The sequence below is a fragment of the Pantherophis guttatus genome, chromosome 5 (assembly GCF_059756535.1).
Source record: "Pantherophis guttatus breed Tessera chromosome 5, ASM5975653v1, whole genome shotgun sequence".
NCBI lineage: Eukaryota > Metazoa > Chordata > Lepidosauria > Squamata > Colubridae > Pantherophis > Pantherophis guttatus.
The window spans coordinates 12,529,151-12,548,872 of record NC_142067.1 but is presented as its reverse complement, the minus strand read 5'-3'; the positions used below and the strand labels follow the sequence as shown (position 1 = coordinate 12,548,872).

Genomic DNA, 19,722 nt, shown 5'->3' with positions numbered 1-19,722 from the left:
CTTGAGAACTTTTAAGATGTGTGGACTTCAACTCCCAGAATTCCAATGGCTGGCTGTAGAATTCTGGGAATCGACACACCTTAAAGTTGTCGTGATTGAGAAACTGTTCTAATTGGTCCACCTTCAATCATATGCCATTTCTGAACACACTGCAAAGACTAACACTAAATTGGTTCCAAATTGGTAGTTTCTGGACATTCGGCAATGTTATTCCAAATCACCTGAAAGCTAATTTGGAGGACAAAACACTGATGATCACAAAGGGAGATTGAAATTAGGCCCAAGGACAGGTAGTCCATGACTTACAACAGTTCCTTTAGTGACCGTTCGAAGTCACAATGGTACCGAAAACAGGGACTTACCACCAGTTTTCACACGACTGTTCCAGCCTCCCACATAAATACATAAGACACTTGGCAACTGACTCATACTTAGGATGGCTGCAGTGTCATGTCATCACCTTCTGCAACCTTCTCACAAGTCAATGAAGGAAGCCAGATTCACTTAACAACTGTGTTACTAACTTTATATTACATTATAAACTGGTATTAACCCTTCACATGATCTTGATTCTACCCCTCTGTTAATGCAGCCCAGAACTGTGTTGGCTTTTTTTTGGCAGCTGCAGGACACTGCTGGCTCCTGTTTAAGTGATTGTCCACTAGGACTCCAATATCCCTCTCACAGTTATTACTACTGAGTGAGGTACTACCTACTGTACGTTGCTTGTTTGGTTTTTCTTGCCTAATGGGCAAGAAAGGTGCTGATTATCACCTATAAAGCCCTTCATGGCTTAGGTCCGGGATATTTGTCGGACCCCCTGCAGCCAGCAACAATCTCCAATCGCCCGGTGTGTTCCCACAGACAGGGCCTCCTCAGAGTGCCGTCGGCCAGACAATGTCGGCTGGCAACCCCTAGGGGGAGAGCTTTCTCTGTGGGCGCACCTATCCTTTGGAACCAACTTCCTTTGGAGCTCCGGATGGCCCCTGACCTTCACTCGTTTCGCCGTGATTTGAAGACCTGGTTATTTCGTAGCCTGGACTGATGAGGGGGGGGGAGTGGTTCTTAATAGTTTTTAAACTGATTTTAAACTTTTTTTTTTTTAATTTTTATATGCCGCCCTTCTCCGGAGACTCAGGGCGGCTTACAATGCGTTAAGCAATAGCCTTCATACTTTTGTATATTTTATACAAAGTCAGCTTATTGCCCCCACAAACCGGGTCCTCATTTTACCCACCTTAGAAAGGATGGAAGGCTGAGTCGACCTTGAGCCTGGTGAGAATTGAACTCGCAGTAATTGCAGGCAGCTGGATGTTAAATGCTGCCTTAGTAGGAGGCATTAGCCTCCTACGCCACTCAGGATCCTTTAAAACTGTTTAAATTCGGACTTTTAATTTTATATTGCATTAATGTCATTGTGTATTTTACTGTTGTGAGCCGCCCTGAGTCCATTGGAGATAGGGCGGCATATAAATCACATTAAACTTAAAATGTAGAACCTTACTTTTCCCACCATTGAATTTCATTTCGTTAGATAGCGCCCAATGTTCCACATCTGTCAAGATACTTTCCTATATCTTACGCCTATCTTCTGGAGTGTGAATCTCTCTCTCTTTTTTTTAGATATTAAAAAGATCACCGAGAAAGGCAGTTGATAAAACTGTAGCAAATGTATTTCCACTGAAGGTACCTTCTGTTGAGCAGTTCTGCCCACAAGCTGTCTGTAGGATATAGAACATCTCCCGGGCATGCTTGCCACCTTGAAGCAGAGCAGTCGGAAGCAGAAAAATAAAACAAACAAACAACAAAAAAAACAACCAAGGTAACAGAATGCAAAAGGAAATAAAAAGCACCGGGAGAAAAGAGAAAAAGAGAGAGAAAGAGAGAGAAATGAAGGACAGCTGATTAAAGTCGCCATCGAAATACATTTAGAAATGAGATTAGCAAATTACGGCCAGAGAATTTAAACGACAGACAACATTAGGATCGCAAGTCAGTCACATATTATGGAAGAGGAGAGGGGAAAAAAAAGAAAACAGAAACAATCCAGCCATATAGCTTAGCTAAGGCATCAAAAACCAAAGTGTGAAAAAAGGTAGTTATATTAAATTAGCCACGATTCAATACAGCACTGTTACAGCAGTTTCAATGCCAGACAGTCAAGTCAAGTCAATCAATCAATCCCTTGTTAGTTTTCTCTAGTTTTCTCTAACCCAAATCTATGCAGTTTTCATCAACTTTCCATTCTGGGCAAGAGATTGCATACGGGGTTCAACGTACCCACGATGTCAAACCACAAGGGGATGTTAGCAGGTTGCACGGAGACCACGCCGACAATTTCTGTCACTCGGTCACTTTCCATGATGGTGAAGTTATAGAAGGGCTCATCGAAAGTCAGAGGAACGAGGGATGGAGGTGGTTTCTTAATCCATTCGATGTGGAGGCGTGCTGTAGAAGACTTCTGGGGCCGGCCGTTGTCAACTGCTTTGATCTGTTAGAGATGGGAGACAGAGGATGCTTTAACACACTTCTCTGGGCAAAGATTTCACCCCTGTTTTGCTTTCAAAAGGGTCCCCGAATTCCCACAATCATGAGATGAACTGGGTTTTTCTGCACGACACTGCAAGCAAGGATAGGGGTCAGACATATTTAATTTTACATATACTGACAGCGGCAAGGATCATATCTGCTAAATATCGGAAAAATGAAAACACTCCGTGAGATGGAGAAGTGATTCGGAAAATTTTAGAATGTGCTGAAATGGATAGGTTAACTTCTAACATTAAAGATAAAGAAGACTCAGAATACTACCAGTTATAACAGTTTTTATGAATGGCTAGAGAAAATGGGTAGGAATTAGAGGAAAAAAGACTATGAATGTCTGTATTAAAATAGAGAAGGTTATTCAACTATAAATATGATAATCTATAAAATGTAAAGAGGCCAAGATAGAAAACCCAATTTAAATTATTTGGTTATAGTATTACAATTATATCTAATACAAGTGTTATCATATTATAGTTACTGTTACTAGTTACTGTTAATGAGTTCATGTGTTAATATCTTTTTTTATTCTGGTCTTTGTTTGTGTAACTGACATATCCTGTATTCATACCCTGTATTCAAAAATGCTTATAAATTATATACCGTATTTTTCAGAGTATAAGACGCACCTTTTTCCCCCTAAAAGGGGGTGAAAATTTGGGTGCGTCTTATATACCGAATGTATAATGAAAATTTGGGTGCGTCTTATATACCGAATGCCCACCCACTGGCCCCTGCCTCCCAGAAATTTACCTCCTTGCAGCAAGCAGCAAGAAGAAACAGCCCATTTCAGCTTCAGCACAGCCTAATTAGCACAAGTTGATTGTCCTTGGATTGGCCTCCCGACTCTCAGCTGTTTCAGGCTGCAGGGATTGCCATTGCCTATTGCTGCGCAGGCCTCTGCTGCTTGCTGCAAGGAGGTAAATTGCTGGGAGCAGATTTTTTTTTTCTTGTGCTAATCAAGTTATGCTGAAAACGAAAATGAAAGTAAAGCAGGCTGTTTGCTGCAATGAGGTATGTGTATATATTTAAGCAGAAACTTCCTAACCATGAGAATAATCAATTGATGGAACAACTTGCCTCCAAAAATTGTGAATGCTCCAACACTGGAGGCTTTTAAAGAAGAGACTGGAACCATTTGTCTGAAATGGAATAAGGTTTTCTGCCTGAGCAGTGGGTTGGACTAATAGACCTCTAAGGTCCCTTTCAACCAGACGTCGTATTCAGCCGGTTTGGACTGGTTCGCCCGAACTGGTAGCGGAAATCACTGGCCAACCTGGCTCTATGCCATCCTATTTAGGCACGTTTTTGAGGCCAGGTGCATGCGTGGGACATGCTCACATTTGCGAACCGGTAGGGAAAGTAAGTGAATACGCCCCCCCCCCCCGCTTCCAACTCTATTATTCTGTCATGACATTTTGTATTTTTGGTGAAAACATTTAAGGCAACAGGGTGGGTGACCAGTGGATAGTGAAAAGGAGGCGGGAGGGGAGACTATGGAATTTCTTCTTAAAATGTTTTTGGAAGAAACAAGGACCAGAGTGAAGTAACAAATGTTGACAAGGTCCCAAGGTTTGTAGAAACAGGACTTTCAGGGCAAGTAATTTTCATGGATGTGGTTGGTATTTAAATCTAATCAAAGGCCACTAGTCTAGTGTTATTTTCCTGTTTTTTTTGGGGGGGGGAGGGAGGGTATTTTGTCTGCAAAAGACTTCTGAACAACATGTTGTTCTTCTTCCAATCAATTCATCTTATTTACCTTTTTAAACTTGAGACTGAGCCCAACCAAAGTTAAAGAGTTGTCAAGTGCAAACTTTGCTTTCCTCTCTTTGTTGGTAATCAAGTCATCAACTTACAATCATTGGTTTAACGACCATTTGAAGTTATGACAGCACTGAAAAAAGTGACTTTGGTCCTTACACTTGATTGTTGTAGTGTTCCCTGCAGCAACAGGATCAAAATTCAAGTGCTGGGGAGTCAGTATTGCAGACTAACTCTGCTCACAGCCAGGAGTTCGATCCTGACCGGCTCAAGATTGATTCAGCCTTCCATCCTTCCGAGGTCGGTAAAACGAGGACCCAGATTGTTGGAAGCAATATGCTGAATCTGTAAACTGTCCAGAGAGTGCTGTAAAGCACTGTGAAGTGGTATATTTATTAATTTATTAAGCCCTCTTTTTGACTCGTGTAGTATACAGGTCCTCAATGGATGGCAGGTTGGTAGCAATTGTTTTTTTGATTGCTTATTAGTAACCTATGACTATCACTAAGTGTTGTGTCTTATGATTCTTGATGAATGTATTTTTTTCCCTTTTATGTACACTGAGAGCATATGCACCAAAGACAAATTCCTTGTGTGCCAATAAAGAATTCTCTTCTCTTCTCTTCTCTTCTCTTCTCTTCTCTTCTCTTCTCTTCTCTTCTCTTCTCTTCTCTTCTCCGAGCAGTCATAAGCCGAGGATTACCTCTTCGTACAATTTACTAATTTAGAAAAAAACCCCCCACAAACTCTAATCAAGATCAACACTAGCCAAACTTCACATCTTGTGTGAAGCAGCAACTAAATATTCATCAGACCTGATTAAACACTTTGAGCAAACAGCCTTGCTTGCCATTGAACTAGTTCCCAAGAAGCAAAGTTCATTTGTTACACAGAGTGAGTTGTGAAAAGCCACCTGCCTAGACTGTAATTTGCTGCCACCATGCATCCACTGTTATGGCTTTTAAATCAGATGCACCGAGAAGGCCTGCTGTCGACCTGCATGACACACCAGCAGACACCTGTGCCCACTTAACTCTCCACCACTTGCCATCCAATTAAGTTCCTGTGAATTCCTTCCAATAATGAAGAAGGTGGATTCCAATTAATCTCTCACATATAGGCCATCCTGCCAACTATTTTTCATATTCAGTAGGTAAAAGGTAAAGGTTCCCCTTGCACATATGTGCTAGTCGTTCCCGACTCTAGGAAGCGGTGCTCATCTCCGTTTCAAAACCGAAGAGCCAGCGCTGTCTGAAGACATCTCCGTGGTCATGTGGCCGGCATGACTAAACACCAAAGGCGCACGGACCGCTGTTACCTTCCCACCAAAGGTGGTCCCTATTTTTCTACTTGCGTTTTTTACGTGCTTTCGAACTGCTAGGTTGGCAGAAGCTGGGACAAGTAACGGGTGCTCACCCCATTACGCGGCACTAGGGATTTGAACCGCTGGCGTCTTAGCCACTGAGTCACCGAGTCCATTATTCATATTCAGTAAGACTGAGACAATACTGAGTCTTAAAGTACATTTGGTTTGAATGGAGATACCTGAATTCAACTTACTTGCAAGTCCAGGTCAAAAATTGAAAATCCATCAGGGGTGCGATGGATCAGTGATTAAAGATACTGAGTTTATTAGACAGAAAGCTGATAGCCCAGGTTCGAGACCCGAGTGTGGCATGATGGAGTGAGCTCCTGTTCCTTGCTCTAGCTCCTGCCCACCTAGCAGTTCGAAAGCATGCAAATGCGAGTAGATAAACAGGTATCTCACTAAGGTGGGAAGGTAACAGTGTTCTGTGCACCTCAGCACATAGTCATGCTGGCCACATGACCACAGAAATGTTTTCAGTTAATGCTGGCTCCCTTGGTTAAGAAATGGAGATGAGCACCAAACCCTAGAGTCAGACACTAGAGTTATAGGCCCATCGTTTTAGTTGTTGTTTAAGTGACCTGCTGTATGTTGGGGACTGTGTGTGTGTGTGTGTGTGTGTGTAATATATATGTGGTTTGCTTGTGTGTGTGAAGCATGACATGTTAAGATGGTTAGAAGTGTTTTATTTGTTCTAGGCCCATCATAACTTCATGTTAAGTGACCAAGTTGTAAGTCAAGGACTATATTTAAGTCTCTGTGTTTGTATAATATATATGTGGTGTGCATGTGTGAGGCATATTTTAAGATGATGGCTAGAAGTGCTTTATGGGCTGTAAAACGTTCGTTCTAGGCCCATCGTAATTTGTTGTTGTTAAGTGGCTAGTCGTAACTCAAGGACTTCCCGCAAAATACTTAAAAACAGTAAAACCTGCTCTTAAAGCTTATTCCAGTACTTAAGTCTTACAGTTAAGATATCATAGCTCCCCGCAGTGAACTGCTTTCGCGAAGAAACCATTCCAGTCTTGGGGTCAATGAAGAATTTGGCGTCTTCGTTTCCATCCACAATGCTGTAGGAAATCTCGGCGTTGGGGCCTTCGTCCTTGTCGAAGGCAAAGGCTCGGTATATGGGCTCCCCTCTCTTCTTTCGGTCCCTTTCGGGCAACTTGACCTGATAGACTTTCTCTGGGAACTGAGGCTTGTTATCGTTTTCATCCAAAACCTGGACTACCAGCCATACCGTCGACTGCTTGGGAGAGACCCCTCCATCCGTTACTGTCACCTGAAGTGGAAAGAGTAACAATAGCAACAACAACAAAAATGTTAGAAGTGCACAAAGCTAGTAAAAAGTTGAAACGGAATATAAATAAACATGAGCAAAACAGTCATTATCTTCTTTTAATGACCCTGTAATCCCTTGTGGGGTGGAGTCTGAGGCAACTGAATGGAGCTGAGTGTTTACTGGCCGGATGCCCTTCCTGTCACCAATGCAGAGTTTTTTCCCCGGCAGATATATTCTCACTATGCCCAGAGAGAGAAATATCTGTCTCTTCCTAGCATCGAACTCACAGCCTCCTGATTGAGAGGCGAGAGCTCTACCTCTAGGCCACTGCGCCACTCAAATACGAACAAAACAGTGAACTATCTCAAATGTCCTGTTTGGAAGTTGAGACGAAAGCTTTGAGCCCCAAAGTGGGGAGATCTGAATTCAAAGCAGAATGCTTCCAATCTGAGAATGTTGTTAAGTGAGTTTTGTCTCATTTTACGACCTTTCTTGCCACGGTTGTTAAGTGGATTGCTGCAGTTAAATTAGTAACACGGTTGTTAAGTGAATCTGGCTTCCCTGTTTGCTTTGCTTGTCAGAAGGTCACAAAAGTGGATCACATGACCCTGGGACGCTGCAACTGTCATAAATAAAGCCCATTAAATGGCTTGTGCGATCTGCTGTCACTGGGGCGGGAGGTGGGGGTGATTTTGCTATATTGTACTATGTTTGATTTTTTTTTGTTGGTTTTTATTGTTTTAAATGTGGTCTTTTATTCTGTAATAATAAAAGGTTGCCATGGGCGAATAGGCAGCAATAATAAATAAATAAACAAATAAACAAACAAACAAATAAATAAATACATACATACATGAGGTGAAAGTCAACTGGATTGGACCGGCTCGGGCGAACCGGTAGGGACGATTTGAATCAGTTCATGGTACCGATAAAAATCACCTCTGGTTGGCCCCCCCAAGCCCGCCCGCTCGCCGCTCACCTCTTCTGGCCGCTGCAGCCTGTCCCTTTAAGGTAGTCCCCGGGAGGGAGGGGGCCGGTGGGGACCATAAAGGGAACAGCAGCTCCGCTGTGAATGGAGGGAGAAAAGTTCGGCTTCTCTCTGCCACAGTATTCACTATGAGCCCTTCTCATGCTCATAAACACATTTTTTTCCTACCGGGTTCTGTAGGTGTGGCTTGGTGGGGGGCGGTGTCATGTGACTGAGTGGCCATGGCTGTGAGTGACATCGAGTTGGCCACACCCACTCAGTCACAGGAGCCACCACCAAGCCACACCCACAGAACCGGTAGGGAAAAAATTTGAATGTCACCACTGATACATACATACCAGTGGTGGGTTGCCCCCGGTTTGGTCTGGTTCTATAGAACCGGTAGTAAAACCAGCGGGAGGCTCTGCCCACCTGCCACGACGTCATCATCGGTGATCTGCGCATGCGCAGAAGCACACACACTCCCGTTGTGAAAGTAAAGGTAAGTAGAACCCATACATGCCTGTTGATAAGAGTCTGAATTCTGATCACGTTACCATGGGGATGCTGCAACAGTCGTAAGTGTGAGAAATGGTCATAAGTCACTTTTCTGTGTTGCAATTTTGAATAGTCACTAAACTAATGGTTGTAAATTGAGGATTACTTGTACCATGTATTAGGCTGCAAGGGATGAATCAAATGGTTGCTGTCCCAATGAAGATCAATGCTTTCTTAAGATAGCTGCAGTCTTTCCTATCCTTATTCCTTGCTCTAGAATTCACTCCCCGATTGAGATTGGCCCCCTTACTAGCATTCAAAAAGGTTTTAAAGACACCTTTTTCCCCAAAACAGCTTTTAAGGTTGACTTAAAACTTAATTTTCAACGGTTATTTTAAAACGCTTTATTAATTTTGGTGGTAGGTTATTACAGCAAACCGCTCCGGGACTACAATAAACTGTGAAATAACATTTTAATTATTATTCTTTAAGGGAATGTAGGCTTTGCTTTGTAGATTTCCCTGAATGGAAATAATATCCCAGTAAAAAAAAAAGTATCCACCTAGGAGGTTTAATCTGTTTTACTTCGTGGAAAAGCAAGAAGGGAATAAATTAGTGGAGACGTGAAGTGGGAGGGCAGTGAGTTTACAGTTGTCAATGTCCCACTTTGGAAAAACCAAAGTAAAACAATAACATCACACTTTGGCTTAAGTCTTTCTAGAACTTGCACAAGGAAAGAACAGTTAACTATATAGTTTCCAAGATCGAATCTGGGTCGGTCAGCGGAACCAGAGATTTACTCTTCCGAGCATTTGGACTCATGCTGGAGCCCATCTTCAGGGAATTTCTCTCTACTGGAATACATGCTTTGGGCTGTTCTGTGAGTCGTGTTTATGTGGTGTCTTCCTATTGGCTGATTGGTGTGTTGAGGGCTGGCGGTTGGCTGCTGTTTCCTTGTGCTGCCAAGCCTTCAGCTCCTAAGTATTTGATAAACTGGTGGTAATTCAGCACTCCTGTTGACTGACGAGGGGCCCGTTTCCCAGGCTTCAAACATTTCCCTGGCTATTTTTGTACCTGCTCGACCGACAATCTTAGTAGCTGCGAAACTAAATGTAAATTTCTGTATTCCAAATAATTGTATCTCCTTTTGACAAGAGTTGGTAAATATATAAATCTCTCTTCTCTTTTCTTTTCCCCCACTTTGATTCTTAACTAAAGGTATTAATCAAAGTTTTGGACAACAACGATAACGGTCCAGAATTTTCCCACCCAAGCTACGATGTGATAATTTCTGAGGACATCATGCCCGACACTGAGATCCTTCAAGTAGAAGCCATGGGCAGAGAAGGGAAGCACAAGCTCAGCTACATCTTTCACAGCATGATTCACAGATTCTATCAGCATGAGAAAATTCAGGATGGATCCCTCGGCAAGAGTCGAGGTGACACAGTGGTTAAGAGTGCAGTTCTGCAGGCTACTTCAGCTAACTGCTAGCTGCAGTTCAGCAGTTCAAATCTCACCGGCTCAAGGTTGACTCAACCTTCCATCCTTCTTAGGTGGGTAAAAGGAGGACCCAGATTGTTGGGGGCAATAGGATGATTCTGTAAACTGCTTAGAGAGGGCTATAAAAGCACTATGAAGCGGTATATAAGTCTAAGTGCTATTGCTATTGCTATTGCTAACACAGGGGTGCTCTATAGTTTGCATTACACAGTTGACAGTGGGAAGGGGTGAATTAGGTTAGCCCCAAACTAACTCTTTGGGGTTAAAATTAACCATCTCTAAATTAATAGTGGGGGAGAGGGTATACAGTGATTGGGTTGGGGGTTTCACAAATACTGTTCTGCCCCAGCTATGGACCCCAAAGAACGCAGCACACACAAAGTCCATTCAAACCTTAGTTTATTAAATAAACTAGTCTTTTTCAACAACGGCTGTTAATTAATTACATTAACAACTGCCAAGAATTCAAAGAATAATACCTGAAAGCTTACTATGGTTGGCAGAATGCCCAGAAACAATTTGCAGGAAGCTGATAAGATAAGCAAGACAAGACACGAAGGTATGTGAACTAAGTTATTCCCTGCAAATTGCTTCAGTCGGCGTTCCTCCTTAAATAGGTTAAGGGAGTGGCCAATTAGCCCCAAGCCTTACTCTCGAGGAGACCTCCTCCTGAGAAGCCATTCCTGCCTTTTGGCAGCTCTAGTGCCCATGCATCGAGAAGAGGCTCCTTCTCTTCGTCCTCTTAAGGGAGCTTCTGGAGGTTCTGAAGGCCCTGGCTGAATCCCCGCTTCTGGCACCACATCTTCTCCAGCCTCCTCATTGTCTGACTCGAGTGCCAGCTGCACAGGCTGCTGGTGCAGCATCACACCAGCCTCCTCGCTGTCTGAATCAGCTACTAGCTGCACGGGCCGCTGACGGCCCACAACATATCCCAAACCAGATATGTGAGCCTTGCCAACGAGGTCATTGTTTTGTGATTTTATTGGTTTATATGTATAGTCATGGACCAAAAACAGAATTAAAATAGACGTTAAGGCATGCTGGCTGGGAAATTCTGGAAGTTGAAGTCAACATATCTTACAACAGGGGTGTCAGACTCAAGGCCCGGGAGCCGGATCTGGCCCAGGAGGTACTTAGATCTGGCCCACGGGACCACCCTAGAAACAGCAAAGGACCGGCCTGTGGTGCTTCTGCTAGCAAAAACGGAGCATGTGGCCCTCCCGAGCTCTGTTTTTGCTGGCAGAGGATTGGAGGAGGCTGTGGCAGCCGAAAACAGAGCTTGGGAGCTTGGCAGAGCGCTCGGGCCACCACAGGCACCCCTGACATGAGTGATGTCAAGCTGGCCACGCCCCCCACCCCACCCCCGGGGTCTCTGCAGGCCTCTGATGCGGCCTTCAATGAAATCGAGTTTGACATTCCTGTCAAACTCGATTTCCTGTCAAATTCACCAAGGTTAATATAGTCACTCAAAAAAAAAAAAAAAAAAAGAAGACGTTATTAATTACATTTATATCCTGCTGCAATCGTGGAAGATTCTCAGTGACTCACAATAAATCAACAAAGCATGATAATAGTAGAGTAACTAAAAAAAAAAAAATCTTAGAAAGACATTAAATTTCCCCAAATAAATAGGATTTTAGTCCCCAAAGCCTTCCAGAAAAAAAGTCTGTTTTTAATTTTCTTCCTGAAGTCTGATAATGTTGGAGGTAAGCCAGACTTTCAGTGCTGGCTATTTAGGTAGGCTGGTCATTTTGCTTTTCAGAGTGAGGGAGCCAATCTGCCTCAAATCTCTGGGATCAATCAAAACAGATACATGTCTGAAGATGCTCTCTGTTTCTCTCTTATTTTTGTGATGATTCAGAACGATCAGTTTCATTTTTATTTTAACAAGAGTGAAAAGAAAACATGTGGGAAGTACCGACTAAATAAACCAACACAGCAGTTAACAAACACAACAATCAATATGAAACGGGAGGTCAACAGAGCCAGACGGAACAAAATACAAGGGAGCTTGGCTTGCAACCATCAAACGCTGTCATCGTGGGAATTGGTGTATTAGCAGCTTTTTGCAAAAGCAGAACCTAAGCTACTTTCAAGTTAGTAAAAATCCATACCTGCCTCTCCTCTGTAATGGTATCGCGTTCAGTTGAAAGAAAAATGTTGAAAAATATCATCTTGCATTATTTATTTCCAGAGTACCATCCACAATGAAATGGTCAGCAATTAAACGTTAAGCTGCAGCTCGGTTATTAATTTAACTTATTCAGCTCTCTGAACTTACTCATCTCTATTCAAATTATTTGTTCTGTTCTATACCAGGGTATTTTTTCCCCTTTCCTTTTGTTTTCTGTTTTGATTAATGTATGTTATGTAATGTAGGTCATGAAAGCTGAAAAGCAATTTTACAATTAATGATTTGTCAGGCCCAAAGTTTAACTACAGGGAACTTTTCCAGATATGTGAACTACTGTGTTGAGTTTCCCATGTATGAAGACAGTGGGGAAAAAAGAAAAGTGATTACTAACGGATAAACGGAATTTTCTATTTGGTCAAATTTGCCTGAACAAAACTTTTTTTGAAGGTTTTGGAGAAATGATAATCTCAAAATCATGAAACTGCATCTCACTTGCTTTGGGCAAGTCACATGGTGGAATTCACTGTACAAAGCAATTATGTTTGAAAGAGTTAGTGGTAAAAGGAAACAAAGACGTCAAAAAAAAAGGGTGAATCAGAGTATTACTTATAATGGGACTTATTGTACAAATGGTTAGATAACAGGTGCATCACACTGCCAACAAAAATGCGTATAGTCAAGGCTATGGTTTTACCAGTTGCAATATATGGCTGTGAAAGTTGGACCATAAGAAAGGCTGAGTGCCAAAGAATTGAGGCCTTTGAACTCTGGTGCTGGAGAAGACTCCTGCGAGTCCCTTGGACTGCAAGGCCATCAAACCGGTCACTCCTAGAGGAGATCAACCCTGAATGCTCTTTAGAAGGCCAGACCCTGAAGATGAAACTCAAATACTTTGGCCACCTAATGAGAAGGAAGGACTCACTGGAGAAGAGCTTAATGCTGGGCACGACTGAGGGCAAAAGAAGAATAGGACGACAGAGAACGAGGTGGCTGGATGGAGTCACTGAAGCAGTAGGCGTGATCTTAAATGGACTCCAGAGGATGGTAGAGGACAGGAAGGCCTGGAGGAACATTGTCCATGGGGTCGCAATGGGTCAAACACGACTTCGCAACTAGCTTAACATATTTTTAAATATTTTTAATTTTTAATTGGTTTGTCATTTTAAACTGGGGCCAAATTAGTATATATTCTTTTAATTGTTTTTAATGTTTGTATTGTATGGTTTTATCTGGCTGTACACCGCCCTGAGTCCCTCGAGAGAAGGTGCAGTATATAAATTCGAAATAAAATAAATAAAAATAAAAAATAACAACAGGTGCAGAGATTAGTAATTTAACAAAAAAGATCAACAAAATAGAAATAGATACAGTTATATAGACATATATAAGAATATATACCATAAGCAATAGTACTATCGGACTGTACGTGACTATAGATTAAAACATATCGAGTGATAAATGTATAGAGCGTTATGGTACAACTATGAAAATATTGGTTATAACAATGATGTACAACATTATGTATTTAAAAGAGACTATATTGTATGACTATGAGAATAATGGTTATACTCAGGGTATATAATACTATCTATACTTAAAAAGGACCTGATACAGCCAGTACACTGTTGTTACAAAACTGGAAATGTGATGTACAATAAAGGAAAATATATAATATAAATATATAAGATTGGAAGATGTGGAGGGACCTGGTGCATAGAATCGCCAAGAGTCGGACCCAACTGAATGGATATCATCATCATCATCATCATCATCATCATCATCATCATCATCATCATCATTTCCCATGTGTGATCAGGCTTAGCTTCTACCGGATTGTCTCTGTTGCTGAGACTAGTACACCGAGGGGAACCAAGAAATAATGTTGAGGTTCTTGACATCAAACAAAAGGAACTGATCCAAATGAGACAGAACAGTCCTCATCAGTCAACCTCGCAACATGGAACCAATGAAAGCACAGAGGCAACAACTAATATGGAGAAGGACTCACAAGGGGCAGAGTAGATAGCAGAGAGATTATGGGATTTATCTCTTTATGCTCTCCTTTTTTTGCGTTAGAAGTCTTTTAGAAGGTCATTAAGTGACTTCAGTTATTTCCTGGAGCCGGCTTGCATCAGCTTGGAAGAGCCAATTGTCAGATTTTCTGGAATTTTGCAAGTCAGTTGACAGCAGAGATGACCCTTGAAGTCCAGCACACCAATCAGCTTTTCTACAGCGAGTGACATGATAGTAACAATGAAACTGGCTGTGCCAGTTCTCAAACATTTAGCAGCACACTGCAGAGTGATTTCCCTTGATACTCATTGCAGTAGAGAAGAGGTATTTCCCATAGGAGACTTGGAGCATAAAGGCTCTTGAGAAGACATGAGAGTTCCCACAAAGCTTCAGAAGATGACAAAGAACCTATAATAGTTTCAGGGTCTGTATCTATAAGATGTATGCTACCAATTTAGGAGAGGCTTGGAAGTGTTTTTAAGAGATATATCTTTAGACAGTGAAAAAGCAAAGACTATGTCCATTCAAGAAAGGAAATTTGCGTCCTGGTACTGTCATTTACAGGATGGAGTCATTAAAGCAATAAGACCAAGACTGAAAAGCTTATAAAGAAGTGGAACAGTAAGACCTTACTCAAACTTTTTTGATGGGGAAACCAAAAGTGAATTATTAAAGGTAAAACTAAAGGTTTCTCCTATCCAATTGTGCCCAACTCTAAGGAGTGGTAAAGATAAAGGTAAAGGAGGAGGAGAGGAGAGGAAAAGAAAGGAAAATATTATTGTATAAATTAGAATCACACCAAATTGTCTAACATGACAATGCAATCCTTTAAACAACGTAACAGCTAAATGATATTCTTAAAAACATAGGTAAAGATAAAGGTTCCCCTCGCACATACATGCTAGTTGTTCCCGACTCTAGGGGGTGGTGCTCATCTCCGTTTCTTAGCCGAAGAGCCAGTGCTGTCCGAAGACGTCTCCGTGGTCATGTGGCCGGCATGACTAAATGCCGAAGATGCACAGAGCGCTGTTACCTTCCCACCAAAGTGGTCCCTATTTTTCTACTTGCATTTTTACGTGCTTTCGAACTGCTAGGTTGGCAGAAGCTGGGGCAAGTAACGGGAGCTCACTCTGTTACACGGCACTAGGGATTCAAACCACCAAACTGCCGACCTTTCTGATCTTAGCCACTGAGCCACTGCGTTCCCCTAAGAAGTGGTATTCACCTCCATTTCTTAGCTGAGAGAGGCAGAGTTATCTGAAGACACTTCTGTGGTCAGGTGGCCAGCATGGCTATATGCCAAAGTGAATGGAATGCTGTTACCTTCCCACTGAAGTGGTACCTATTTATCTACTTGCATTTGCATGCTTTTGAACTGCTAGATGGGCAAGAGCCGGGACAAGTAATGGGAGCTCACCTCGTCGTGTGACTCTTGGGTCTCCAACCTGGACTGTCAAGCTTTCCAGCTAACAAGTTCAGCAATTAACTACCATATTTTTCAGAGTATAAGATGCACTGGAGTGTAAGACACACCTTAAGTTTTTGGGGAGGAAAATAGGAAAAAAAATTCTGCCTACCAGGTATTCATCTGGCTAGCATCCTTAGCCTGGTCTGCTTCAGCACATTAGTTCGCTGGTTTTGAGCGCACAAGTGGTTTGGAATTAAAAACAGCTTCTAAAGCACAGCTGATCGTTGGAGGGAACAGCAATGAGAAAAGCAGGCAAAGTGCAGAAGATTGCTAGGGCCTCGTTAGGGCTGAAAAACAGCTTCGAAAGCACAGCTGATCGTTGGAGGGAACAGCAATGAGAAAAGCAGGCAAAGTGCAGAAGATTGCTAGGGCCTCGTTAGGGCTGAAAAACAGCTTCGAAAGCACAGCTGATCGTTGGAGGGAGCTCCAGTGAAGCTGAGAAGGGGTAAGAGAAGACAGCAGCTGTTCTGGGTAGCCATTTTGGGCACCGCACATAGTGTTTTAAACGTTCAAATGTGTTACATTTTCGGGTGGCGATTGGTGGCGATGTGCTTTGGCGATCCCCACAGCCTTGAAGGGCTCTCAAATGGAGTGTTTGGAGGCTGAAAACGCAATGTACGGAGCCCAAAAACATAAACCATTGTCAGTGGCAATCTCTGCAAGCAGGAAGAAGTTTCACGGAGGCCAAAGGGTGGGGGGGGCAGTGGGTGGGGGGGGGGCTATATTCGGAGTATAAGACACACCCAAATTTTCATCCTCTTTTAGGAGGGGAAAAAGTGCGTCTTATACTCCGAAAAATACGGTAATAAATCAGATAAAGGAAAGCAAGCAAATATTTTAAGACAAATGGATGAAGGAAAAAGAAGAAATACGTTAAGATCTTTGTGACAAAAATTGACTGAGGAGGTTTAGCATTAGTCATGCCTGATCTGTGAGAGTAAATTCTCACAGGGTCAGAGAATGACAACTTGATAACCATCGCAGACCATCTTTTAAACAAGGGCCAGATGGAAACAGGACCTCCGTCATTGCAAAAGTGGAGGCCAAATGGTTGGCTAAAAGGGAAAAAAGAAGAGAAAGCGAATAGCTTAGCAACATAGGTTTTGTACTTGAAACACTTTAATTGTTTGAATTCTTTCATTAACGGCTTTATGACTTTTCTACAATATAAACTACTTAGCAGGAGTTCTTGGATTCTCATGTGTCGATCTGAATGCAGTTGGGTTTTGCTAGCCAAAATCTGTCAGAATGATGCCATGGTATTCATAGAAGGCAGGAGTCCTGCCAGGAACTCGGTAAATCCTGGAGAATTTTGAAATCACAGAAAATAATAGTTCCACTCAATCTTCCTTTGGTCGAAACCCAGTTAAAATACGATGCCCAGTTTCAGACACAACAGTTTAAGAAGGAAACAGAAAGATGGGAACAAACTCAGGGAAGGTCAATAAAGACGACCAAGGAACTAAAAAAATAACTCTTGTAAAGTGAGATAGGAAGAACTGGGGGAGTGGGGAGGAGAGGTTCCAGAAGAGAAAATTGGGAAGGGTACATGACCACATTTTTCAAATATCTGAAATTATGTCCCGGAGAAGGTACTAACTTGTCCCTTTTGCTCAAGAGTTCATGACATAAACTAATGCGCCAACTCAAAAAACTCAAACTGCCCAAGGAGCTGCTGATCCAGTTCTACAGAGGAAGTATTGAGTCTGTCATCTGCACCTCCATAACTGTCTGGGTTGGTTCTGCAACCCAACAAGACGGACACAGATTTCAGAGGATAATTAGAACTGCAGAAAATACAATGGCTACCAACCTGCCTTCCGTTGAGGACCTGTATACTGCATGAGTCAAAAAGAGGGCTGTGAAAATATCTACAGACCCCTCGCATCCTGGACATAAACTGTTTCAACTCCTACCCTCAAAACGACGCTATAGAGCACTGCACACTAGAACAACTAAATACAAGAACAGTTTTTTCCCGAACGCCATAACTCTGCTAAACAAATAATCCCCTCAACACTGTCAAACTATTCACTAAGTCTGCACTACTATTAATCTTCTCATTGTTACTATCACCCATCTCTGTTGTGGCCCCGCCCTCCGAACCTATCTCATTGGAGGAAGAAGGCTCCGAACATGAAGAAGAGGAGTCGGCCAGGCCTCCCTCTCCAGGCCCCTCCCCTCTGGCACTGCCTCAAGTGCCGGCCGAGGAAGAGGAGATTAGCCAGGAGCCAGGTGTCTCCGATGAGAGCGAGGGAGGTGATCTGTCATTCCTGGATCCACGCCAACGAAGGCATGATAAACGGTTGCAGCAGTTAAGGAGGCGTGCCAGGGATTATAACTGAGTCACTGGACCACACCCCAGAGACTATATAAGAGAGTGTGGTGGCCATTTAAGACTCTGTGACGGACAAAAACTAACTCTGGCTAGTCACTTGAACAACGCCTAAATCTGCCGAAGGTTCCTTGTTTTGAACTGGACTATTTGCAATTTGTATGTATTTTCTGTTTATCTGATGAAGTAAAGCCCTTGGCAGTCGATGCTCGTATAGCTGCCAAGTTTTAGATAACAACCTGTGTGCGTGCCAAGTGCTTTCTTAACCCTCGGCTGGCTGTGTTTGTGTGTGTGTGGAGACGGGGACAGAACAATCTCCTCCCACTTATGACTGTAACCTTGTTGCTGGTATCCTTACCCTGTCCTAAAGTTACCCTGCTGGCTTTTATGCTTAAGGTGGAACTAGAACTCATAGTGACCTGGTGATTGGCTGAAAGTCCCCAACTGGCTTTCATGCGTAAGGCAGGAATAGAACTCACCGGTTCCTAGGCCAGTGCTTTAACCACTATACCTGTTGTGGCCTGTCAGCCACCAGCCTCTCCAGCAGCCGACTCAGAGGAGGAGGAGGTATGGGAGTCAGAGTCAGCATCAAGGCAACCTAAGAGCTCTGAGGGGGAAGAGGGAATGGAGCTGGCAGAGAGAGATATAGAGGCGGAGCCTGGGCCATCCGTCAACCCTCAAACGGAGAGTCAACAGCCCCCAGGTCTGGAGGTGGCTGATGAGGAAGAGGAGGAACAGCTGGGTCCAGTGCCTGATGCATGGAAGGCAGAGGAGAGGAGAGCAGTGGAAATCTGTGGGCCAATCCTTGGGACGGAAGAGCCACCGCTGCTAATGAAGCCCCACTTTAACTCTGGGGATAAAAGGCAGAGGGCGGAGATGAATAGATGTGGCAGACAACTATTCATCTCCTGGCTGGACAGGCTTCTTAGCCTGAGGTGAGAGAGAAACTTTTTGCCGGGGCTGCTGACACTCCTAATAAAGGAATCTTTGAGTTAACTTCACAGGGTTTGTCGTGTTTAAGAGAGCTGGGTCAGAACAATACCAAACTGGCTATTTGCCAAAATGTATTATGTATTAATACTTTATTAAATAAACATTATTAATAACATTAAAATAAAGTGAACTTTATTAAGTATTTGCCAAAGTTTATTATGCATACCGAGAGAAAGTGATGCTATTTTAAAAAACAACAACAACTTCTTATCGGGTCTAGATTTAATTGAGGTAGAAAAAAAATTTATCTTTTTAATTTGCAGGTGAGAATTTCCTACAAACACATCCTCTGCATATAAAACACTAGAGACTAAGCCAGAGGATTCTGCCCAAGCCAAAAACAGAAGGTAGCAGTTTTTTTTTAATTTGATAAATTTCTGATGGGGTAGGAGTATTCATGCCAATGAATCAACAGACCAAGGGATATTATGCTTTTAGTGTACACAGAAAGTGTAACATATTTCATTTTAAGGACTTGGAATCTGACAGTTCATTAATTGCAAAGTGTGTATCACTGCAGGAAGCATGGTGAGGTGTAATATTTGTGTCCATATGTGCGTATATAAGGATCATTATAATGCACGGTGCTAATCAAGAAATACTTTTTTGAGCTTGGTTTCCATTTCCAAACTTGAGTGTATTCCATGTTGCTCAACTCAAGGTCAAACGAAATAAGAATTTACACAATAATAAGGTTAAGGAAGGTCTCTTCTTTTTTTAAAAAACCTATCTGTGTTGGAAAAGGGAAGCAACAACATCTCAGTTTTTCTCTCAATATCAGGGATGAAGAACTTTTACTTTTCCATTTTTGCCAGTGGTTGAGGATGGTTTAGAAGGCAAAGGGAAGGCCTTGGAGGA

The 19,722-nt window shown here is 42.6% G+C and overlaps 1 protein-coding gene across 11 annotated transcripts in view; it reads right to left on the bottom strand.

Moving 5' to 3' along the window:
- Window positions 1-19,722, bottom strand: part of FAT3 (FAT atypical cadherin 3) — a 626,029-nt gene that overhangs the window by 183,188 nt on the left and 423,119 nt on the right. For 9 of the 11 annotated variants that reach the window (XM_034408488.3, XM_087894589.1, XM_087894591.1 and 6 more), the window contains exons 5-7: window positions 6,639-6,953; window positions 2,281-2,491; window positions 1,691-1,759 (exon numbers count right to left, since the gene is read on the bottom strand). In XM_034408488.3, the coding sequence (XP_034264379.2) occupies window positions 1,691-1,759; window positions 2,281-2,491; window positions 6,639-6,953 (595 nt within the window). The remainder of the gene's footprint in view (window positions 1-1,690; window positions 1,760-2,280; window positions 2,492-6,638; window positions 6,954-19,722) is intronic. The other 2 variants (XM_087894590.1, XM_087894592.1) reach the window with 1 other exon arrangement.